Source organism: Cibotium barometz, chromosome 42 (assembly GCF_041138505.1).
Source record: "Cibotium barometz isolate CiBa-2024 chromosome 42, ASM4113850v1, whole genome shotgun sequence".
Taxonomy (NCBI): Eukaryota; Viridiplantae; Streptophyta; class Polypodiopsida; order Cyatheales; family Cibotiaceae; genus Cibotium; species Cibotium barometz.
Window position 1 is genome coordinate 12,358,962 of NC_141087.1, and position 25,673 is coordinate 12,384,634.

At 43.4% G+C, this 25,673-nt stretch overlaps 1 protein-coding gene across 1 annotated transcript; it reads right to left on the bottom strand.

Moving 5' to 3' along the window:
- Window positions 1-10,717: 10,717 nt before the first annotated feature.
- TAF7 (TBP-associated factor 7) lies at window positions 10,718-23,395 on the bottom strand. Its single transcript, XM_086780711.1, has 5 exons — window positions 23,181-23,395; window positions 12,000-12,133; window positions 11,676-11,795; window positions 11,386-11,457; window positions 10,718-11,147 (listed from the first exon to the last, which is right to left on the bottom strand). Exons 1-5 carry the CDS (start codon window positions 23,293-23,295, stop codon window positions 11,004-11,006), a joined length of 585 nt encoding a protein of 194 aa, XP_086636837.1. The 5' UTR covers window positions 23,296-23,395; the 3' UTR covers window positions 10,718-11,003.
- Between the last annotated feature and the right edge of the window lie 2,278 nt (window positions 23,396-25,673).

The window sequence follows — 25,673 nt, forward strand, 5'->3', positions numbered from 1 at the left end:
TGTAGTATGTAGTCATCTTGGGTGTTTGTCCACCATTAATTAATTAGATGTTACCCATGTGCATAATTCTCTTGCCAAAGCTCTATATCTTACACAAATCAATCTTGTAGGTGCTCTTTGCATCCTTGTCACCATTGGTATTTGCTTCCTTTTATTGACTTGTATTTGATTCCTTATATTGACTTATATTCGCTTCCTTATATTAACTTGTATTTGCTTTCTTGTTGCTTCTTTTTATGAGATTCTTTATGGTGCGAGAATCACATATTTCACAGTCTTTTACAATGCTCTAACCTTCTTGAGTTGTGCTTATTTTTATGAGCTTCTCTCATATTTTTACAATAGATTTTTTTAAATTGTGTGAGGATTAGATCATTTTGTTCTCTATCAAAAGTGATCATTGCAAGTGATGGCATCCTTCTCTCATGTGATTATTGGTGTAGCTTCCTTCAAGGCTTTTATTCTTTTATCGGAGCCCAATATGACTCATGGGACAAGTACTGTCATAAGATTTGTTTGATAAACATATTTGCGGCTTGTTGAGAAGTCAAAGTTTTCTTACAAGAAATATGCTTGCCTACTTAAATGGTCAACTATAGTCCAAATCATATCATTATGACTTGATGTGGTAGGCAAACCTGTGATGAGGTCCATGTATATTTGTTCCCAAGTATCATTAGGAATTGGTAGAGGAGTAAGGATTCCTTGGGCTTTACCTTTGTAGCTTTTAATTTTCTAACAAGCAGAACATTCAGCCACAAATTTTGCTACATCTTGTTTAAGATGAGGCCAAAAGAATTCTCTAGAGACCAATTGTAAAGTAGTTGAAACACCTTGATGACCCATATAGGATGGTTGATGCATTTCCTCCAGTATGAATTGTCTGAAAGGTTGTGTAATACACAATCTCTTTTGGAAGAAAAGATAACCATCATGGCATGAATAATCGCCAATAGGGATCCAATTATTGTCTCTAAGTTTAATCCAAACTTTAGTAAAATTTGAGTCCCTAAGTTTAATCCAATAGGGTTCCAATTATTGTCTCTAAGTTTAATCCAAACTTTAGTAAAATTTGGGTCTCTATCATAGGATTCTCTCATAGGACTCAATGGTTGGCTTTGAATAACAGAAATGTTGTGAACACTAGGACATCTACTTAAAGCATCTTCCATAACATTTTCTTTGCCTGGTTGATATTGAATCATGGGTTGAAAACTTTGGATAAATGAAGCCCATTTGATATGTCGATCAGAGATCAATGGTTGGGTCAACAAAAGACGAATGCTTTGCTAGTCTATCTTGATTAAGAATTCAGATGCCATTAAAATAATGTTTCCAAAGTCTTAAAGCATGAACAACCGCAACTAATTCTTCGTCATATGTACTATAATTTCTTTCTATTGGTTTAAGCTTACGACTTTCATAAGCAATGGGATGTCCATCTTGCATAAGAACAGCACCAAAGCCTTGCCCACTTGCATCAGTAACTACAACGAAGAATGGTCATTGAAAATCTGGTAGTGTATAAGAACTGGTGCATGGGTCAATGCTTTCTTAATTTCAACAATGGAATGATCATGTCTACAGCATAAACTCCCCAAAAGGATAAACCCCACACCTGCACTTGTGTGGAGAAGGAAGTGAATTTAGCAACCTGAGTTGGGAATGACTCAAGCAACAACAATACCCACAGTAAATATAGAATTGAACAATATATGTGAAGGAAAAATAATACACAACCAGACACCGCAACAAAAATATTTAATTGGGTGGAAGGAACACTAAAAATCCCCCAATTAGAAAAAGAATTCATCAAAATATGCATAGAAGTACTAGAGAAAACCCTTGGTTTCCATGGTAAAATTAAGAGAAAAATAAAAACAATGCATCATCATGTGCATGCGGGTGTGTTTGAGCACAAAAATTCGATTTTATAAACTTCACGTAAAATAGCAGAAAAATACTTCACGCCGTGAAGTACTCGCGAGAGTATCATCCACTACACAAAGAACTACCAATGTGGGAGCATATGACACCATAGTACTTGATCATGAGATGTGCCAATGAAATCCTTCTTTTTCTCATTTCAATGAGTGCAATCCAATTATCATGGGAATTCCTCTTTTCCATAAAGTGTCAGGTTCATGAAATTATTAGTGGTTCTTATAGACCAACCTAGAGAACCTTATGATGGCTATGAGGCTCAGCATCTATAGCTCGACATGAACCAAGGGCCATCAGATAGAGGTATAATGCTATATTACCATCGTCTAAGATGTCTTCCAGGTTATATGCACATAACATTTGAAGACATGATCGACACCGGGTTCCGGAAGTCCTATTCGGCATTCTGGCGCACACTCAGAAAACTTCAGTCTCGCCGCAACTTCTATCGCACGAATTCGGTGACCAGGTCTTCAGACCTCGGTAATAGGTTTTGAGGACATAACCTACTTCAGGAAAGGGGGAATGTTAATCCCAGTTGGATTAACACCATGATCCTCAATTGAGGACATTAATAAGTGTCATGTAAAGGCACTATAAAGGTTGTACATTATGAGACATTGGCCACCCAAGGCCTAGTTAGTAAGTTTTGGGCGCCCAAGTGTGAATAAGGGCCAATTGTATATAAGGTATTTTCTCATAATGAAAAGGACACAATCTCCTTTGTGCTATTGAGAGCTCTTCCCTTGTACTTGTGAGAGAGTGAGGAGTGAGAGCATTCTAGCATTGTGCCTCTTTCATGCTTGTGTGTTTATGCTTGTATGAGAGAGGGAGAGAGAGTGTGATTGGCCTATGTGATGGTGTGAGCAACTCCATGGTGACAGTGTGGAGATGGAGCTTGGAGTTTGGAGCATACATGTGAGCTTGGAGGCTTCAAGAGACACGAGCTCGAAGCATTGGTAAGTACCCCACGACGTTTGTGTTTCACTGTTCATCCATTAGGTGAATGTGTAGAGTTCCCTCTTGGAGGTGTGGTTAAGCATAACATCTATCCTTCCACTTAACTAGACACTGTTGTCTAATTCTGTTGACGAGTTCGCTTCTCTTGAAAATCTAAGATGCGGTCTGGCTTGTGTGGTAAAACCAGAGGCTCAATTAAATCTACAAGAACACATGTATCCACCACATTGGCACCTTTGCCTAGTCATTTTCGCAGACGACTAACATGAAAAACTGGGTGAACCATGGAATGTTCTCGCATAGCTAACTTGTAAGCAACTTCACCTACACTCTTAAGTATTGTGAAAGGTTCACATAATACTTAGGCAACAACTTTGGCACTTTTCCCGTCCTCAAAGTTTTCGAACTCGGGGGAACCTTGAGAAATACTTGGTCACCTTTTTCAAATGTGACCACTCTGCGGTCTTCATCCTGTGTCCATGCATCCGAACCAAATCATAAGGCCCATTCTAAAGTTTTAGGGTATTGGGTTTTAACCTTAGTCTTATATTCAGTATCTAAACCACACAGAAAACCTTGTACTTTCTGAAAATCATCCAAACCCTCAAGCTTGAGAATTATCTCACAATAGTTAGAAATATATTGGTTCAATGTAAGACCTTCCATCTTACAATTGTCCCAATCATTCCAATTGCAATCCTTCTCGTTCTCGGGTAAGAATTCTTTCCGAAAAAGTGCCTCAAAAGCAGCCTATGACGTAGGTCGATCGCTCTCGCCGCCGCAGAGGCTCATTCACACCACTTGTAGGCCTTTCCCTCAAGCGTAAGACTTGCCTCGAGAGCGCGAATAGCATCAGGAGAACACTTTAAAAGGTGCAAGTATGTCCACTTTTGTAAAAAAATATTCACTGCATCTTTATTACGCTCCTCTTCCCCCGTGGAACACAAGAGGCTTCATGCTCTTGAGCATAGCTGCCACTTCCTGATTCCCGCGCATTTCAGAGTCTTGAGCTGACCCCCCCAGGGGTAGAGGCCCCTGGAGTATCGACCAAGACACTCCGAAACCCTGAAACAACGACCAACTGCTAGAGAGTTGCTTACATGGTTTGTAAACTTTGAGAAAGAACAAGCAAACTTTGTTCAATATGTTGTGTGCATGATTCTAATAAAGTGTGTGTGTGTGTGTGTGTAAATCCACAAATCTGTTGATCACCCGCATCCAAATCAGCCATATTGGTATCCATAGATGGATGACCGCCATGCTGCTGACCCTCGGGGTGCTCGAAAACTTCAAAGGTCATGGTAACAAATCAAATTCGTGTGCAAGATCAAGACTAGCACCTGACGAAAACCGGCTCACGTGGTAACAAATCAATTTCGTGTGCAAGATCAAGACTAGCACCTGACGAAAACCGGCTCACCGAAAATCTTAGTGTTATCGAATGTGAAGTGGAAGCTTGAGTGACGCGCGGGGAGGAGAATGGGCCACGTGCATGAAAGAGAAACGTCATCTGAAGAGCACACCCCGCATCAGACATGCCTTGCCAGTGATTTTGATGCCGCGCTCTCAGAAAATCAACACACTGTTGTCTTCCTTTCCATAACCATAGAGAGCATTCCTGTGCGGCCTGTAGTGCCTTTTTTAGAAAGAGAGAGAGAGAGAGAGAGAGAGAGAGAGAGAGAGAGTGAGTGAGTGAGTGAGTTTGCTCTCCTTTGAGAGCAGCTACTCTGTGTGCCCGTCTACTGCCATCCTAGCATTGCTATTATCTCTGAAGTGGCGCGGCTCATCTACACACGCTCCTTGTTGTGTTGATTACGCTGTCGTTGTGCTTGTTGTGTGGAGCTTCCGCAATTGCCTTGCTTTAGCTTGGTGGCTATCTTGGCTATGGTGGCGAGCACACGCCGCTTTCTCGCGGCCTTTCTACTATTGACGTCGTTGCAGCGTCGATGTGGTGTGGGGTGGCTTGGCCACTCTCGTCCCCTTTGACGGCCAGCTGTGTGCATGAGCTTTTTTTTAACGTTGTTTTGGTTATGGGAGTTTCTCACACAGAGGATGGAGGAAGGACTTGCTCTAATACCAGTCTAAGACCAAGAGGAGGCACAATCTAGCGCATGCAAGATGCAACTAGCCCGCCGGATGAGAATAGGGCAACTCTCCACTAGCCCGCAGGATCTAGACCCTACCTGGCTAAATATAGCCCTGGCCGTTCACACTAGTCGTCGGGACACCCTGAACCACCCAACTCCCCCTACCCTTACCCTTATCCTAACACCTAGGGCTAGACAAGATATGGCCAAAAGGGTTTGCTCAATGGTAGAGAGAATGGGGAGAATGAAGAGCCTTGTAAGATTGACCACAAAATGGTGCAAACATAATAAGTAGGTAAATGTGAAACTTATTAGATAAATTATGAATAATAATTATTTAGATAAATTGGGTAGATTTTTTTTTTTATATACATATGTGAGACTATGAGTGAGTAAACTATGAATGTGTGTGTGTACATTATGAATAAAAGTTATTTAGATAAATTGGGTGAGTAAACTATGAATGTGTGTGTACATTATAAATAAAAGTTATTTAGATGAATTGGGTTACTAAACTATGAATGTGTGTGTACATTATGAATAAAAGTTATTTAGATGAATTGGCTAGAATTTTTTTTTAAACTGTACACATGTTTGAGAGTGTAACTAAGTAAAGTATGAATGTATGTGTGTGTACATGCATTCAGGTTGGCACATGCCCATGCACATGATTTATCTCTTAAGGTGGAAATATCTTCATGGAGACCTAGAAGCCACTCTTATGTGCTTATTACTTGAGTGGAGGGGGGCACATAATTTATTATACACGTAAAGATGTTGGTTAAATTCTTTGTGACTCCTCTTCTTGTTAAGTTTGCATAACAACTTGAACTTTCATCAACACATCTAGATATTATCTTTCCACCTAAAAACCAATTTTCAAATTTAAGTAACAATGTTTTGACATTAGCATGCCTCCATACACTCCAAATCATATATTCTTCTTATTGTTTTGTCATGCATGGTAACAGACAGAATCACTTCTATGTCTTTAAATTGTTCTATCATTAAATCCAAAGAAGATCAAATTCGTGTTTTGTGTGTAACTCTCTCTCTCTCTCTCTCTCTCTCTCTCTCTCTCTCTCTCTCTCTCTCTCTCTCTCTCTAATGTTTTTGGGAAAATAAGCGGTAGACATAATAATAAAATATCATAAGATATGTGGTTAGCATGTGTATATAAGGCTAAAGTTTTTTCTTTATATGTTGTGAGGAAGCATGCCAATATTTATGAATACAAAGAAAGACATAAAGACTTTGTTAGATTTGTAGTACTAAAGAAAGACATAAAGACTTTGTTAGATTTGTAGTACTAAAGAAAACATATACTAATAAATTCTTAATTCTTGTGTGTTCAGGATAGTCAGTACAAATTCAATTACACATGCACATAGCACCACCAAAGACCTAGAGTGTGTGATAAGAAGGGTTAGTTAGTAGATTTAATCATGTGTGTTCTTTGGACAATAAATTCTTGACAAATTGTGAAGATAGTAGAATGTTGAATGCAAATCATGGTTCCTTCTAAGGTTGAACACCTTAGTTTTGGACCTAGGATAATTGGAAATATATGTGAACTCAAGTAGGATTTAATTAACATGAGTTATAGTAGCATGACATAAAAGTGACATGTGACATTTTAATGTCCTGTCAAATTAAAATCTTCATAAATTTGTATTTACCACCTTTAAAGTAAATTTTTCATCTATCTCTTTTGGCTTATGATTATTAAAAAACTTTGCATTTTTTCCAAAGAATATTAACATCCAATCATGTCCATTTCAATGCTAAATTCAAAATCGAATTTTTATCTTAAGAAAGAGGTTGATGTAGCTATGATTTATGATTTTTTCTTCCCATGCCAATAATTTTTTGATCATGTAGATCAAGGATGGTCAGGAAAATGAATTTCACAATAAAAGAATGTTTTTTTTTCCAAGTGTTTCCTATTTTCAATTCTCACTACACAATCTCTATTTAGCATGGTGTAACAACTAAGGAAATATTTTTTAAGGTTATATATAAATACATACATATATATATATATATATATATATATATATATATATATATATATATATATATATATAACAAACCTATGAAAAGACACTTTTATGTCCTATATACTTACCATTAATGTGAAAAAAGTCTCTTATGGGAACAAATGGAAGGAAACTCACCACAAAAAGTAGTCCGTGGCACCTCCTTGTTACTTCCATGTTTTGAAAGGAGGCGATAAGAATCTACATTTATTATCTCTACAAGACATCAATTCCTCTTGGAGCTACTTCATCTTGAGGCAAAAGAAGTCATATATCTAAGAGGTAATCCTTGTTAAGCCACAACATTGTTGCAAAAAAGGTGGGCCTCTACAATATAAAGCTAGAGCTTTTCTATCTTAAATATCAACTTTAGATCTTTTTTATTAAAGTGGAGGTCTAGAAATCAAGATTGTCCATATGAAGATCTTTTTAATTAAGTGGAGGCCTAGGAATCAAGATTGCCTTTGATAAGTGGTAATCTATCCATATGATTGCATAGGAAGCACAATCTAGTGATGTTATAACATCACCCTCCCATGATATTCATGAGATGTATGATGAGGCAATGCAATCCTATATAGGCTATCAACTTGTACACACTAGATCCTATGAAGCTGGGTGATTGTCTAGAAGGTTGTCTCATCCCTAAGACGTGATGATGTGAGCTCTGTTAGGATATCTTTTGTGGCACTATGAGCTTGTCTTCTAAAGAGCATGTAAAATGAGTCATTAGCACACAATAGAGTCAAAATGTAAACTTTCATCTCTAGATTAGGAAAATGATACTGGAAACATTATCATTTCAATCATGTAAGGGAACCAGATCCCTTACCAGTTCATACATTATCATTTTAATCGTGTAAGGAAACCAGGTCCTTTACCAGTTCAAACCTCACCTATGGTAAAGCCTAGCCTATAAAAGGTAACCCCTAGATTACATGTTGACGTCCCCCACTTTATTCTATTTCTCCAATGTATGTTGTGCTCTTTATTCCTATCCTTGGCATATGAAAGATCATACTTAGAATTAGCAAGTTGGGAGTGATTAGGGAGGATAGTAATGGATTAGGCTCGACATTTTGCCATAATCTAAGTAATTAGCACTAATGACAAGATAATGACAATGCTTGAGAGTTGATCCACCACAATTTCCATTAGATGGGGGGCATTTAAATAGATTGAGGTATACTTACTCCGTGGCTTAGCTTAATCCTTACCTAAACATGTCCTAATCGTCTCCCTTGATTATAAGTCCATCTCCCCTTAATTTGAGGCTAATTCCATGTTCATAGAAGCCTTTTATCCATATCCGCATCACATGCCCACTTAAAGTAGGCATCTTCTTCTTGGGAATCTATCATGCCAGATGAACACCTCTTAAGGTTTACTTTGCTTCCGAACATTTACCAACATGATTCCTCATAACCTTACCAACACTCCTATCTCTAAGGTGCATACTCTCCCTCATTCCTTTCATCAATTATTTTAACAATCATTGCCATGGTCTACTTAAGATGTCACTCGAAATCCCAATGTTCACAAAATCTTTCTAAAAACATACAATTAAAGCATGTCCCAAAAGTAAATCATTTCCTCTAGCCCTCTTGATAAAATCAATCATTTCATGGGACACAAACAAGTTTTAAAAAAGCATGTAAAATGAGTCGTTGGCATACAATCGAGTCAAAATGTAAACTTTCATCTCTAGATTAGAAAAATGATACTGGAAACATAATCATGCCAATCATGTGAGGGAACCAGATCCCTTACCAATTCATACATTGTCACTTCAATCATGTAAGGAAACCAAATCCTTTACCAATTCAAACCTCAACTAGTCTTCCTCATGGTAAAGCCTAGAGCCTATAGAAGGTAACTCCTAGATTACATGTTGAAGTCCACCACTTTATCCTATTTCTCCAATGTATGTTGTGCTCCTTATTCCCATCCTTGACATATGAAAGATCATACTTAAAATTAGAAAGTTCGGAGTGATTAGGGTGGATAGTAATGGATTAGGCTCAACATTTTGGCATAATTTAAGTAGAGTAAAAGTACTTAGCACTAATGACAAGATAATGACAATGCGAGAGAGCTGATCCACCACACTTTCCATTAGATGGGGGGGCCTTAAATAGGTTGAGGTATACCATCATTACTCCATGGCTTAGCTTAATCCTTACCTAAACATGTCCTAATCATCTCCCTTGATTGTAGGTCGACCTCCCCTTGATTTGAGGCTAATTCCATGTTAATTGAAGACTTTTATCCACATCACATGCCCACTTTAAGTAGGCATCTTCTTCTTGGGAATCTATAATGCCTGATGAACCTTTTTAGGTTTACATTGCTTCCTAACATTTACCGTCGTGATGCCTCGTAACCTTCGCAACACTCCTATCTCTAAGGTGCATACTCTCCCTCATTCCCTTCATCAATTATTTTAACAGTCATCGCCATGGTCTTCTTAAGATGTGACTCCAAATCCTGATGTTCACAAAATCCTTCTTAAGCATACAATTAAAGCATGTCCCAAAAGGAACCCATTTCCTCCAGCCCTCTTAATAAAATCAACCATTGCATGGACACAAACAAGTTTCAAAAAAGGCTTGACATAAGGGCCAGTCCATTTCTCTTCACTAGTATGGTCAACCTTCTTTGAAAGCTTGTCCTATCACAGCAATAATCTACACGGCAAGTTTGTTGGGTGCCGCATTCCCTACATGCACCAGCCAAACCTACAAAAATGACCTGCAAACCTGCTGATGGTGCTGACCTGCACACATGGAATCAATCATAATCTACAACAGGCAGAAGGCAACCCAATCCACCAATGACCGGATGCCTGTCATTTGCAGCTGCTGCAAACCTCTCAACAATCTTGATGTTGGAGAACTTCACCAGGTCAGCATTTTCTCCATGAAGCTTCAAAGAATCACCTATATTGTCAATACAGTAACAACAATAGCCTTTCTTAGATCTGCTTACTAACCTCCCTCCAACTGAAAATGTGATCTAAAGTGCAGTAAAAGCGTGCACTTGAAACTTCATCATTACACATTATATTACGTTGCTCTCTTGTACTATCAAATCTTGTTGGCAGTCAACTACAGTATAAAAGAATTGCCATCTTGCATGATGGCAATCCACTCTCAGAAATAAGAGTGATGAAGCTAATGACAAAAGTGGTTCTCTGTTCAAGTTTATGGGCACCATTCTAAGGCCCGGTTAGGCCCGGGCTCGCAAAACAATAAAACATCTTGCATGATTGCCTTTCTCATATCACAAAGAAATATCGAACCAATTTGTAAATCTCTGTTGAAGGGTATGCTATGGTTTAAAAGGTATCCAATAACATCATTCTCTCTCTCTCTCTCTCTCTCTCTCTCTCTCTCTCTTACCAGAAGATCAAGTGTTATCATTATCTAAATCAAGAACACTAGCACAAATAATGCAACTCTTTCCCCAAGCTTTCTGTTCTCAGTCATGAAGTAATATCATGATCTGATGAACACACATTCATCAAAGTGCAGAGGCACTTGCTATTCATCTAGGTATCAATCAAGCTTTGAAAGTAGTAAAAAGAACCTAATTTAATCTTTCCTCGCAGCCCGCATAATTACTGCGCTTGGCCTCTTCATAAAATTATTTTGATTCTAAATGACAAGCATCATTTAACAGTCTGTGTGACAAGTATCCCTTTGAAATCCTCATTCAACACGCATGCAAGTACATGAATGCTCCATGAGCAACAGCTCACAATTAACCTCACAGACAGGTCTGTAATTGTGTGTAGAGTTCCATTTTTATTCCAAGAGGTGAAGCCACAATAACTTTACTGCTGAGTCCACATTGGCTGAAATGCTGTCGGTTGGTCCATCATATTCATGTTCCTCCCAAGCCAGCAGTTGCCTTAGTATATTTTGACGATACAAACTTTACATGGCATAAGATGGTTTCACAGAAAAGTAGCTCAGTCTTCGTCATTGGAGTCACTCTTGTCATGCTGGATGCTGGGGCCTTCAAGGACAACCTTCTTGGATGACGATGGCTTTGCAGAAGGCTCAATGGGTTCATCTTCATCATCTGCATCTTCTTCCTGCTCTACCACTTCAACATGTGCTAAGATTGTCAAGGATCACCTTAAATGCATACATACATGTGTGTGTACACATGTGTGCATGGCCGGGTGGGCGGGTATAATTATAAATTAAACGTATAATACATGCATACATAAGTAATCATTTCTACATAATGGCACTGCATGCAAAGCTTTCGAACAAGTATTAAGTATGTCCATTTGAAAATATTCAACTGATGCAAAACTAAGGAGATACTTCATATATTAAAAGGATATCGACATCTTGTGCTGTCCCTCCTGCCATAATACTGATCAGATCTTGTTCCACTTTCTGGACCAACTCAGGCTGCAAAAGCCACGAGGAAAAGAAGCTCACACGTTATGGTTTTTTATTTTGAAATTGTATTTGAAAGCACACGTTCACATCTGTCTCGTGAGAAAATTATAATATTCTTTGGTCATTTATTTTCTCGCAATTGATGTTAATCAGTGTCCTTTTGGGATGGTTGTTTTGGTAGCCGTTTTTTAAAATCTACTTGCATCAACAAGTGAAGGGAGGTGTACATTCAAATCTGGCTCTCTACGAAACCGCCGTTTCCTTGCATCACGCATTGGTGGTGTTAGACCATGTCGATACTCCGTGCTTTCAGGAATAGGGTCTCTCTCCTCTCTCACCATAATCATCTGCAGCAATAAAATTTGAAAGCTTATTACTACCTCTATAAGATTGGAAAAAACATCCAAACTTACAAATTGAGAGCATTTCAACAACAAGCCAACACAGCTTGTAGAAATCTCAAATTTGATTTTTAAGTTCGTTTAGCTTGCTCAAGTTTGACTTGTGAGCATGCTTAAATTTCTTTAAGCACATAGGAACTTAAAAGATACCTGGCCAATATCTGCAGTTTTGATTAGCACATTGTCATCGTATGTCTTGTATGATTCTAAAACACATGGCATATCCAACAAGGCTGCTGGAAAAGTATCTTTTCCAATCTTGAAAGAACCTGTCCTCCCATCCTCTGCTTTGCATATAAACTTGTTTGAGCAATTAAAAGTCCACAGATGTGCTATACTTGTGCTATATGCAAGAGCTTATAAAGTGAGCAGCGGAAAACACAAACGCAAGCACAACACAATGTAGACCTGATTCCTACTGTATATTATGTACAAGACAAGGTTACAATAAACGTTAACACAATGTGGACCTAATTCCTACTATATATTATGTACAAGAAAAGGTTCATAGATGTTTTCATGTACAAAATGTAAATGCAGCTAAATCCCCTTGATCTCAACCTAATGCTGCTGTGAACTCAGCCCGGCATAAACGTGCTGCAGATCCAGACCAGTTCTATTTGTGAGAGCTGCTCTTCTGGGCATCCATATGCGCATGTGTGCGCCTGGCCGAGACATAGAAGACCAACATAGCTTAGGTCAAGGCGGCTAGACCAAAAGCTGTAACAATGCATGTATACCAATCACGTCCTTCCTGCCCTGGATAGCATATGCTCTTTGCAACATACATATCCATATCCTGACATATATCCCCGACATGATGTTACCATGGGCTTTACAATCAGCTTTATGCGTAAGCTTTACATCGAATACCTGCAAACATAGTTATGCAAAAACCCATACTTTCCCATAAGCTGAATTGACCCATAGCTTTGCCTCCACTCAATAATGGCCTTCTCTTAATTGCAAAAATTCTCAGGGCTGATTAATGCATAGCAAACTCATGAGTCTTGGCATAGAATCTCCTGCAAAGTATACTTAGTTCCATGCAATATCCAATGTCACATTGACATTCAACCCTGCAAACAATCACCAAATGGTCCATGTCTACCAGCTGTGCATGGCTGTCTAAGATGCAGAGCACAACCCATGTAACACCCTCAACACATACAAGCTTCCAGGTCTAATGTCCACCAGCACCCCCTCCCCCGGCTTCATGCAAATTTCAGATTTGTACGCATTCGAAGTCCTACATAGACAACCACATGATCAAAAATTTCTTAGCCCACAAACAAAGCAAGATTTTATTCATGGTATCATGAGGCTTGATTGTTGAGCCTTACAACCGGCGTGAAATCCCCTGAAGTTCCTACATGTACATTAGCCCCTAGCAACACAGTGAAAAACACCTGCATAGGCATCTATTCTTCTTGCAGTTGACCTTTGTCTAGGCAATATCTAGGGATGTGATCTTTGCTACCATGAGAAGCACCTCCCCTCTCTTGCATATCGCTCTCTTTGCTCCGGGGTCACCCCAAACCTGTGCCTCTTAGGGTTGTCCTCAATAGATGCAAAAAGGTGGACAGCCACCTAAAGGAGACTCAAAAGAGGCCAAAAGTGGGGGTTTGGGTGTTACAACCCCACGGATCTCCTAAACGCAAACCACGAGTGATTAGTACAAAGCCCCTAAGAGGGGTGCAGGCTAGCTCACCACCCTACCGTAGGTTTGCGTCCACAAACCTCCCCCTGAGCCTAAGGCTTAGGCTCAAATCCCACGAACCATGCCACTCAGCACCAACACCTGCCTGCTAAGGCCTTCAGCATGAACATCCTGTTAGCATATATCATCTCCTATTGGTGGCTATTTTGGGTGCCCTTCCCATGCTCAAGCATCCCCCTATTTTTCCCTTATTTTTTCCTTTTTTTTATTGGGCCTATGATGTGGGCTGCCCACCCTTTTATGGCTTTTTATGCCTAATTTCCCCATTTTTTCAGGTCATGCATGAGTTCATGGAGGAGTCCGCTAGTTCATATGGAGAGTATATATATGCTGGCCCTCCCCCCCCCCCCCCCCCCCCCCCCCCCCCCCCCCCACTTTGATCATCACTTTTGGTCATTTGGCGAGCACCCTTCAGCCCCCTGCCTACGGAGACCACTCCTTGCCTAAGGGCTGGTTGTATCCATCTTTTTCTTGAGGATTAGTGTGTCAGCGTTTAGCTGTTTTCTCTCATCTCTCGCTTGGAGCTTCAGCGTTTTTGTCATTCGTCTACATCTTTCAGCTGCCCTCTAACATGGTATCAGAACAGAGGCGTCTAGACCTGGGATTGCTGATTGGTGCTGATTTTTTCCGCATTTTCACGCGAACTTGATAGCGGCCTTCAGTGTTTTACACCTGCGTTTTCATCCCGGAGGGGCAGATTTGCATTCTTTGCATTTTTTTCTCCTCTCCACTCACTTTCTATCCTGCTCACCCTCCCTACAAGTGCAGAGAGCAGCTCTCATTCAATGACATCTCGAAAGTCATGGTGGAAGAAATCTTGGAGACATACGATCTTCTGGAGTTCATCACTCGCCTGGTCCTCCGGCCTAGCCCGGACACCTATGGGACTATCACTCCATATGAAGACCAGGACATATTTATTTATATTTGTCGCACCAGTTTTGTGCCCGACAAGAACCTCTTGTACAAGTTTCATGAACGGGAGATTTCATCCACTATTTGTGCACATGCATTTATGCCTGCATGCATAAATTTGTTTTTGCATGACTTGTTTGCGTGTGTCTGCCTGTTATGCCGTGCCAGTACACTGGACGAGGATGCCCCCAGTGTATCGTGGAATGCTGTTTGCTGACTTGGTGGTGTGGTGTGTGAACAGGTGGTAAGTATTTTCTTTTTCTCCTTCTTAAAAGGTAAAATCCATAAACTAGAGTAAACCTTAATTTTTTATAAGCTAATGTGTTCACACACATTTAAAGTTGGGCTGGACATTTACTTTCTAGTGTGGGTGCCCATAAGTGTTAATTATGTATTAAGGTATTATAACCTTTGATAAGCCTTTTTGCATGGAACATTATTGGAAACTGCCCACGTGTGAAGTTGGTGGTCTTTTCTCTCCATCACCTGCTCTCTTTCTCCATCACCTGTACCCGCCTAAAGCTGCCCACGCCTCCTTGCTGCTGGCTGTACCCGCCTGTTGGCTGCTGTACCTGTATGTGTAGTACCCGCCCTGTAGTACCTGCTGTACCATGCCTGTACCAGCCCTGCAGTACCTGCTGTACCATGCCTGTACCTGGCTGCCGCACCCGATTGTACCTGGCTGTTGTACCCACCTGAAGCTGCCCACGTGTACAGCTGGCTGCCCCTGGTGTACTTGCTGTACCTGCTGGCTGCCCTTGTGTACTTCCTGTACCTGCTGGCTGCCCTTGTGTACCTGCTGCAAGTATAGGTACCTGCATAGTACCTGGTTGGTTGTACCTGCACACGTGTGAAGTACCTAATGTGCTTGATTATACCTGCTACAAATTGTACTGGTTGTATCTGAATTGTACTCACCGTACTAGGTGCTCTCATATTCTTTTTCTCATTTGTATAAATCTGTAATTTAAATTCAGAAAATGGTTTAAGTTGTGTGGTGCAGGAGCATGGCATGTATATGCTGACCATTGTTCACGAAATTCTTCCTGGTGCGGTTAGTATATTTCCCTGTGTGGTGTTGTTAACCGCACTCTCAGAGCTTCTCAGAGCCAGTGAAGGTTAGACTCACCAGTGAATTTGCGAGCAAAGCTCATTGGGGAGAACCAGGCCACGTTCCCTCCGCGGTGCACCCTTGGCCTGCGTTAGTACGGGCGTGCCTATTGGTGCACGGTCCCGGAAGACCAGTGAAAGGCACGTGTCCACCCAGTGAAGGTGGGAATGAGCCTGTGATTTGGGGCTACTCTGCCCAACACCTCGGAGATAACTCTACAGTCCCCATTCTTGGCAAAGGGACAATGCCCCTCAAATGGAGGGAAGTACACCTCGAGAGTGCTATATGTGCTAGATTTAGGATTCCATCTCCTTTCTGTACATGAGATTTGCAAATTGAGCACTAAGGTGGAATTTATGGAGGACTTTGTGGTCATATGTGACCCTCTCACTGACAGGATCCTATGGCAAGGCATAGAGGACCATGGCTTCGACAAACTCGCTGCTCTTTACTCTCACACATGTACCCGCATAGGCGATCTTTGGCATGCTAGATTTGGTCATCTTCATTTTGAGGCCTTGCGGCGGCAGAAGGCTTTTCGAGAGTAGCTGATGGATGGGTTGCCAAATGTTGGCACGCGTGAGGGCCCTTGTCACTCGTCTCACAAGGAAACAACGTCATGAGGCCTTTCCAAAGAAGGCTACATGCCGAGCTATGGCATCTTTGGAATTGGTTCATGCGGATTTGTGCGGCCTGAATGTTTTTCTTTTGGTTGATGATTTTAGCATGTTTGTTTGGGCCTATTTTCTCAAATCCAAAGACGAAACTTTCGACAAATTCCAAACTTGGAGAGACAGTCGGGACACTCTGTCTTGACATTACGAGCCGACAAAGGAGGCGAGTTCACTTCTCGCTAGTTTAGCCAATATTGTGACCTCCATGGCATTCAATGAGAGTTTGCCAACATAGGTACTCCTTCAGAGAATGGCGTGGTGGAGGAGAAAAACCGAACGGTGATTGAGATGGTTCGGACAATGTTGAACATCTTCCTCAAAAGCTTTGGGCAAAGGCAATTTTTATTGTTGTTTACATTCTCAATCAATCCCCTACTACCTCCTTTCAGGCCTACACAGGAAGAAAACCCTCGGTTTCACACTTTTGGGTTTTTGGGTCAAATGCATTTGTTCATGTACCTAATGGTGACAAGGGAAAGCTCGACGCTAAGTCCCCATATTCTGGTTGGTTACAACTCAAAATCGAAAGGTTATCGGCTCTGCAATCCTGCAACTGCAAAGATCATCGTTAGCAAAGATGTGGTCGTCAATGAGACTTCATCTTCCACTGCAAAGAGGGTTTCTTCATCATCAAGGGCTGATTCGACTCAGCCTCTCCTTGGTTCTTCATTGGATCCTCCTGTTCCTCTTCCTCAACTTGAACCGGCACGTCTTCCAACACCTCAGGTGGAGGAATCATCCAACAATGATCAAGAGGAGGAGATTTTGGTGAATGCTCCACAGCAGGCTACATTCAAGAGCAGGGTTCGACTTCTGAGGGGGGATCTCGTATTCCCAATTGGCTGTACCAGACATTGTTGGACTCAGAGGTAGCACGGTTGCCTTCACCTATAGCAAGGGGTCCCCTTCGATTGGAGTAGTTGTGTACCACGCCATCACCTCAAGAGAGCCTATGCGTCAATTATGCACTAATGTCATGCATCCAAAAGGACTCGGAACCTACTCATATTGGGGAGACGCTTTCCAAACCGACTTGGAAGTAGGCCATTGAAACCGATCCCGTCAAGTGGGAAGACTCCGTTGGACACCCACACGCATAATAGCACAACTTTAAAACCACAATTTGAAATGGACAACTTAATACAACTTGAATTGAAATGAAATGAAATGGAAAGATGGACACCAGCACTGGGGCCGGAACGGGCCGACCCCCCCCTCAATATATGATATATTTATTGGGAGTATTTAACAAATACAATGCTCCATGGGTTCCAAGAACCAGATGATGTCCATGTACATATGAATACAGTATCAAACAAATAGGCTCGAAGTCGACGTTCGAAGTAGATGCTCGAAGCAGAACGACCACTAGCGTGGTCCAGTCTCTACGGTCCTGTGCTTTCACTGGACTCCGCGGAGAGCGCCTCACTGGTGTTCCGAGACCACGCACAAACAGGCGCTCTCGTATTAACGCCTGGCTCTACCGATCTCAGCACCTTTGGACCGAGGTTCTCCAATAGAGCTTGGACTACCCAGCACCGAACGGGTGTTGCCGTGGAGAGAGTCCCTTATCAGATTTATAACAAAATACTTTACTTAAATCTGAAAATTCACTTACTTGTGGATGGCAGATGGAGGACCAATACCCGAGGTATCGGTAGCTACTTGAGAGAGACACCAGATGTAACCTCTTGAAGAAAGAAGACGCCGCCTATGAAAAGGAAGTGCAACCACCTGTTGTGCAGGACACAACCACCTTCTTATGGAGGAGGAAGCGTAGGAGGAGTTGCCTTTGGATAGATTGAACAGTCCACTGGAAATGGAGAAACAGCTGCCAATTTGCAGAGTATAGCCGCCAGCCGCCTAGATGTAGGAACACAACAGCTGCTGAAGAGGGAATATATAGACGCCTTCCGTGGTTGGCAGTACAGCCTGTAAGGCTGCTTGACTGGAGGCGCACACACACAGTATGTAGTCGCCTGGCAGGAGAAGTGTGCGCAGCAGCCTGTAGGATAGGCAGTGCAGCGCCTAGCTGAAGAAATACACAGCTGCCTGTGAAATAGGCAGCCTGCACAGCATACAGTAGCGCAGCAGTCTTGTACAGTTGCTGCCTGATTATTCAGATATGCAGCAGCCTGGGAAGGAGTAGAAACGCAGCATGAAGTGAGGCAGCCGCCTGTGAGGAACGTGAGCAACCAGTCCAGCTGTCGCTTGGGAGATTACATGCGAGATGGTCGCCGAAAGATGGTAGAAGCGAATCGCCGGATGATCTCCACGCTGGAGGAGAAGGCTTTTTTTTAATAAAATTTAAAGTGGAGTTGCACTATTGTGTTGGTAGGCTCCCCACGCTTGCATGTGGGCGGCCAGTTCTTTGGGGGTGTGGGTAGGAGACCATGCACCCACCCCCACACACACACTTAAGTGGGGCTCCCCACCTTGGCCCCTAAGTGGGTGCCCAAAGGGGGTGCCCACTTTTAAGTGAGTGTGAACATAAAACCTTATAAACCAAAGGGTTAGAAATATGAAATATTAAACCAACATGTACAATATACTTACCACCTGTTCACATGCACCAAAACTCGTCAGAAGATAGAGCAGACTTCACGACTCACTGGCAGGCGTCCTCGCTCAGTAAGTAACACGTCAAGCACGCAAACACAGAAATACATGTCATGCGAAAACAGTTTCAAACATGCAAAACATGTGTGCATGTGCAAATAGTATCATGGACGTATCTCCCGTTCATGGAACAAGTACAAAATATCTGTCGGCACAAAAATGGCACGACGTGAAACATAAAAACCTGGTCTTCCTATGGAGTGACAATCCCATAGGTAAGACAGTTCCAGGCACAAGTCTCCCTATGGAGTGACAGTCCCATAGGTAAGACACGGCACGAATACTGGTTCTTCCATGGCGTGACAATCCCATGGATCGAACACAGTCCAAGTCATACACGGGTGGCACTAGTCTGGCTCCCGTCCATACGACACCATCCTGCTAACACACGGGTGGCACCAGTCTGGCTCCCGTCCATGTCAGCAAAATACTGGCCTCTTCACATGAGACACCGGCCTGGCCTCAAGTGAATGAGACACAAAAACTGGAGATGGACCAAATGGTCGGCCAATTGGTGACAGCCATTGAAGTGGAGCTTGACTCTATTGAATGGAATCGGACTTGGCAGCTGGTTCCTAGACCGACAAAGTGGAAGGTGATTGGTGTCAAATGGGCCTATAACACCAAGTACAAATCAGATGGAACTCTGGATAAGCACAAGGCCAGCCTGCCCAAAGGCTATTCTCAGAAATCTAGTGTGGATTTTGATGATACTTTTGCACCGACTGCTCGGATGGCAACCATACGAACAGTTTTTGCTCTTGCTGCACACTCTCATTGGCCCATCTTTTAGATAAATGTCAAGTCAGCATTCCTCAACGGAGAGCTAAAGGCCATTCTCCACACCGCCTTCCCAAACAACCTGGCCAGTCTCACGGTCCCGTAGAGCAACTGAATGCTCCTCAAATTCCACCTGAAAGCCAGTCTTGCATACTTCATGCACTGACAGAAGATGAAAACCCAGAGCAGGGACATAAAGAACACGGGAAGCATGCTTGCTCCCCTTGCCGTCGGGAATAATCTCCATCCAGCCCTCACTATGTATCGGAATAGTGGAGTTGTCGCCAATAAAAATGCGACCTGACCGCCGTTTCAGATCCAAAAAAAAGTCACGGGATGGAGTCATGTGCCTCAAAGCACCACTGTCAAGAATCCACTCCCGGGTATCCTTCGCGGTGAAGCCAACTGCCTCCTCGCTCGAAGACGATGAAGCATCGGAGTCCATCATCTCCAAGTGCACAAATGCAGGAGTCTTTGCAGTTGAGGCTGAAGAATCAACACTCTTCCCAGTCCGCTTTAAGACACTTCCTCCAATAGTGGCCTTTCTCGCCACAATCATTGCAGGATCGTTCGGCCTTCAACTTCTCTCGTTCTGAGTCGGGCTTCTTCTCAGAAGACTTCTCCGGTGAAGCCTTCCCTTTGCCCTTGTTGTTATTTCGGCCTTTCGACCGTTGGCCAATTAAGGCCTCCGAAACTCCGCTGTGAGGAGGGTTCGTGAAACGTTCCTCCTGGTCCAAGACCAGTGGTAGGTGGTACTGAGCCTGCCACTCAGCAGGTTTCCGGGACTTGGTATCCCACCGTAACAGTTGTTGATCCTTGTGAGCAGTATGGTGCCTCTCTGACGCGGAAGCAAAATGGTTCATTGATTTGGTTGATGTATACCAGATTGGACGGGAGCTTCCTGATGAGGTTGTTGAGCTCATGTTTGCAGAGGACTCTTTGGGAGGCAAGATTGCGTATCTTGTGGTTTCTGCAACATGCGAAGGATCTTGGACTCTTTTACACAGGAGGGGGATTGATGGATGGAGTCCGACTCCACGAGTGGAGTGACTCAGATTGGGGAGGAGATCCAGACACGAGGAGATCTACTTCAGGTGAAAGTTTTACCCTCGGCTCAAGAGCAGTTTTATGGAGCAATAAGAGGCAGCCATCTATTGCCTTGTCGTCGACAGAGGCAGAGTACCGGGCTGCTTGTGATGCTACTTGCGAGGTGGTGAGGTTGCAGTGGTTACTTGGCAGGATTGGGTTTCCACTGGTAGAATCCTTGGTCATCCAAAGGCACTTTGTTGGTGAAAAGATCGTTGCTAGAGTTCTATTCGACGGAGGACAGTGCAGTGGACCTCTTCACGAAGTCCCTATCTCAAGCGCTGCTCCAGCGGCACTCCAGCTCCCTAGGGTTGGTTTCACAGCCAGAGGAGTTCAGAGGGGGTGTTAGAAGTCATCTCCTGTCTATACATATACACCAGGGCCTCTGTTGTGGGTGTGCCCGCCCGTATTAGGTGTTTTCTCATTTTCTCCATGTTTTTTTCCCATTTTTCCCTATTTTTCCATGGCTTGGGTGGCTGCCCTGTGATGGCAGGAGGACCCAGTTGCTGGCCAACTGCATTAGTATGCATGTGTTCACACTCTGGGAGCTGGCCGACTGGTTTGCACAAGTCGTGGACTTCTCAGATGCAGGCCGACACCTTTTCTCCTGGCCGACTGTTCACATATGCTGGTTGTGGGTTTTCTTGTCCTGTCGGCGGTCCTTGATGCAGGCCGACTGCATGTTTGGGGCCATATAAAACGGCCCCATTGCCCCCATGCCATTGTATCTTGTTTTTCGGGATTTTCCTTGTGTATATAGAGCAGAGTTACACGCCTCTCTCTCTGTCTCTCCATTGCTGTATTTTTCTGCACTTGCTCTTGTGTTCTCAGATTTTGTCTTCATCTCCGCTGCATATTATGACAGGGGTAGGCCTTAGGCCACCCCAAGGGGCCCATGGCCATTGCCCACCAGCCCAAGGAGGGGCTGGGCAGGCTGTCGGCCAGCCCAACAGGGCTTGGCCAAGCAACCGACTAGCCTTTGGGCCAGCCCAGCCAATTGGCTAGCCCATAGGGCAGCCAGGACTGCAGGCGACCAGTGCCCAGGGGCTGCCCAGCAGCCTGCATTGGCTTGGACAGCAGCCCACAGAGGCAGTCAGGCCAATCCAACAGTCAGGCGTGAACAAGTGGGAGTAATCAGCATTAAAAGCTATTTTTGCAAGTCGTGGAGGGAAAAGAAGTCAGCAGACGCTGATAAAACCAGCTGACCTGCTCCTAGAAGGGGTATATAAACCGAAGGCATAATTCAGTCCTATTCATCTCATATTTCACCAAGTGCTGAAGCCACTCAAGGGGCCAGGATAGCTAAGGAGAAGCTAACACAAGGGTGGATTCTGCAAGTCAAGGGCAAAGGATTTTCCTCAATCAAGAAGGTTCAGGTTCAATCCTTTATTTCAGATTTTGCATCATTCTAATAAAAGCAAATACACCATCCGTGGTGGGGCCCTACAGAGGGTATTCGGGACCCAATACTGTGTCCTCTTCTCCCCCTCGCTTCTCTATTTTTCACCAATGGATGAGACATATTATGGGCACGATATCGTACTTTTGATGACTTTTTGTGGCCTAAAAAGGGATGGCTAACTTGAATACAACTTGCTATCGAAATCCCTATAAAAGAACAAGTCAAGAGTCATTCCAAGCATTTAGAGACAGAGGTTGCAAAGCAAAGACCAAGGGCCAGTCACAATATTTGGATCAGCCAAGTACACCTCCAACTCGTGTTTTTTTTAATTAATGAACAAAGAAGAACAATCAATTTATGCATAGCATTCAAGGCTTAGATCTATTTTGGATCTTTGCCAATCATTGTAATCACTCATTTATTTAGTAATATACAATAGGAGTAGGTTAGGTGAACTTCCTATCAATTACCACGCTTCCACATAGTTAGTATGCATGTTACAAGGGGGTTTTCGCCAACAAGACAAGTCAAGAAGGCAACAATTCCAAATCCTGGTGTAATACCAGGACACATCTATCTCTGACTTCTCTCCGGCCCACCGACACTAAGCTCATGCAAGATCCATTAGGACAAATGGACCAAGAGAGAGACACACAACCCCGAAGAGTGAGCACACCCCAAGCGTGCAGATAGGTAGTTTGGGTTGAGAATTGCTAAAGAAAATCTCTCTCTCTCTCTCTCTCTCTCTCTCTCTCTCTCTCTCTCTCTCTCATTTTCATATTGTAGTTGAATGATTTGAAACCTCATTGTTTTTTTTTTTTCATCTTGTAATTATGTTTCTGATCCTATGATTCGTAATTAGCCTCAACGGAGGTTAATCTCTCTCTCTCTCTCTCTCTCTCTCTCTCTCTCTCTCTCTGTATGTATGTATGTATGTTATATACAAAATCCATAACCATTGCTGTAGGCAAGTTTTCACTTTACAATCTCTGCGATGTGATGATACTTTCAGCTTGGCACTCACCTATGAAAGAGAGATCGATGTCTAGGTCATCGGCTGAGGAGGGATTCTCGTTGAGCACTCGCTCCAGACGTTCCGCAACTGCTGGGGGCACTCGAAGGATGAAGTGCTCTTCCATCCTACAAACCTCGACCTTGTTTATATAAGTTGCCCTCTCCACAGGCGGTGCATGGGCGGGCAACAGCAGACACGTATGAAAGGTTGTTGATCAGCTCTTCAGACTCGGGGAGATGCGGACCGATCTCCCTTTTTTTTCTTTTTTTCCTTTTTACACTCAATGTGTAAAGTACCTTGTTATGTCCACACACAGGCCGATAGCAGTGTGAACTAAGTAAGTGGCTATATAGTTGGGATTATGGTTCATTTGTGAATATTTCCAGTTTGTTAAGCTCTACCTTACGATTGGGGTATCCCAAGGATCCTAGCTAGTGGTTATATAGTTGGGATTATGGTTCATTTGTGAGTAGTTCTTCCAGTTGCGGAGCTCTACTTTGGGACTAGGGCATCCCAAGGATCCTAGCTCGTGGTTAGCCTGCTAGTAGGCAGCGCTAGCGATAGTCGAAATGGCTGGGGGTGTGTGGTATGGGACGTGCATGCTTTGTGGGCACATGCTTGCTAGGGTTATGCCGATGTCTAGCTCTATGGTGGGTGACTTACCACCACGCGTGGTTTGTAAGGTTGGGTGACAAGTACTAGCGAAACCCTATATTTTCCCTTTGTTATTATGATGATATGCAGCAATTTCAAGTAATGGAAGAGCTTCTAGGATGGTAAATAGTGAGAGTCGATCTTGGGCTAGCACACAAGCAAGTGGAAATCTTATGATGGTGTGTTTCATATCTTATAATAAAACGTGCCTCAAACCCAAAATCAGCGGGCTTACACATCATATTCTCCACCCAATTCTAAAAGTTCACTTAGCTATCTATAGGTTATGATAACCCAATGTGTGGGCTACACGAAATGATTGTAAACTACCATTATAATCGTAAAACATGTGCCTTCTTACAATATGAATTATGCATTTGCCGCACGCATGATTTAAAACAATCGAGCAAGATTGTATTGCTTGCTCGAACTCCATTATGTCGAGTGGGTCACGCCAGTTTAGTGGGTTGAGAGGAGGGTCGACTTCCTCACACTCATCAAGTGGTGTGACAGGCGAAATCACGCCTTCTTCCAAGGGTTGGGGGGAGGGGTTTCTGGGTGGCGGCAGTGACGAGGTTGGAGGGGTAGGTAAAGAAGAGGTAACCGTGTGGCGAGGCTAGCATGAAGCACAGGGGGAGGCTTGCCGATGTTGAAGTTAAATCTGTAAGGGTAGTGGGCATGTCGAAATTCAATGTCAATGTGGGAGGTAAGGGTGGGGTTGGTGAGGGAGGTGGAGTGGAGTGGGAAAATGGATGGGTGTAGATGATTCAGAGGGGAAGAGGGGGAGTGTTGTGGTGCCAGGAGGGGTGGGGGTGGGGGTGGTTGTGTGCTAGTGGTTGGGTGAGAGGGGCTGGGGGTGGAGATTGATGGGGGGGATGAGGGTTGTGGTGGTTGAGGGGGTTGTGCTCCTAGGGTGCCATCTCTGTCGTCGTGGTCGCTATTATTGTCTTCTTCATCGGAGTATTTTGTGCCATGTGTGTGGAAGAAGACCTTGGCCTCCGCAGCTTCCTCTGGGGTAAACTCCATTAGGAACGCCACGTGCGAGTCATCAAACTGCATGATGCATGTGGCTTCCATCACTTCCATCTGGATATGGCATCTGTGGGGTAAAGGATCAATAGGCCAGTTGTGCGGAGTAAGGTGGGAGCTTGTCTCAACGGAGGGAGTGGTAGGCAGCATTCAAGACCTACCAACCCTTGCGGTGGAGATAGCGAAGGGCTTCTGCTATCCTTCGGGATGGATAGGGGTAGGGACACAGGCCATCCGGGACCGAGAGATCGATGACGTTGGGTAGGATGGTCGAAGAAGATGTGGGGGTGAGTGAAGGAGATGAGGCCTTGAAAAAAGAACCGGGGGGGAGGGTGATGATGTGGAGGGGGAGTTTGGTGAGGATGTATGTGTAGGTGGTACGAGAGATTAGTCCTTCGATGAAGATGTTATGTTGCAAAAGGTTGAGGCGGACCCTCCTATAGTGGAGGTCAAGGAGCTGGAACAGGTTTTGGGGAGGGATGCTGAGGTTAGGGAGCTTCGTCTGCAGTGTCCATCAAGGCATCTACCTTTCTGTTAGTGGAACTGGAGGAGGGGACAGAGGGTGTCAGTGGGGGCTGCGCTGCTCTTGCCTCTATAGCTTCTAGCTAGGCCTCTTTGTGGTGGAGATTCTCCTCGGTCATCTCCCCCCACAAATGCTACATCCGTAAAGATTCAAGGGTTACTACTCTTTCAAAGATTTGTGTCAATCCCGACAACAGGTATGGCTGCTGACCTTGATCATCTTACCGGCTTTATAGAGGCAGAGAGACCTTATACGAGAGGGACAAAAAACAACAACGGGTCTGTTGGCTTAACAAA

Coding starts and splice junctions, on each gene's coding strand:
- TAF7 (XM_086780711.1), bottom strand. CDS start 23,295: ATGGAAGAGCACTTCATCCTTCGAGTGCCCCCAGCAGTTGCGGAACGT. Junction 12,134..23,180: donor CATCGATCTCTCTTTCATAG/GTGAGTGCCAAG, acceptor TATGCAAAGCAG/AGGATGGGAGGACAGGTTCT. Junction 11,458..11,675: donor GTAGAGAGCCAGATTTGAAT/GTACACCTCCCT, acceptor TGGCTTTTGCAG/CCTGAGTTGGTCCAGAAAGT.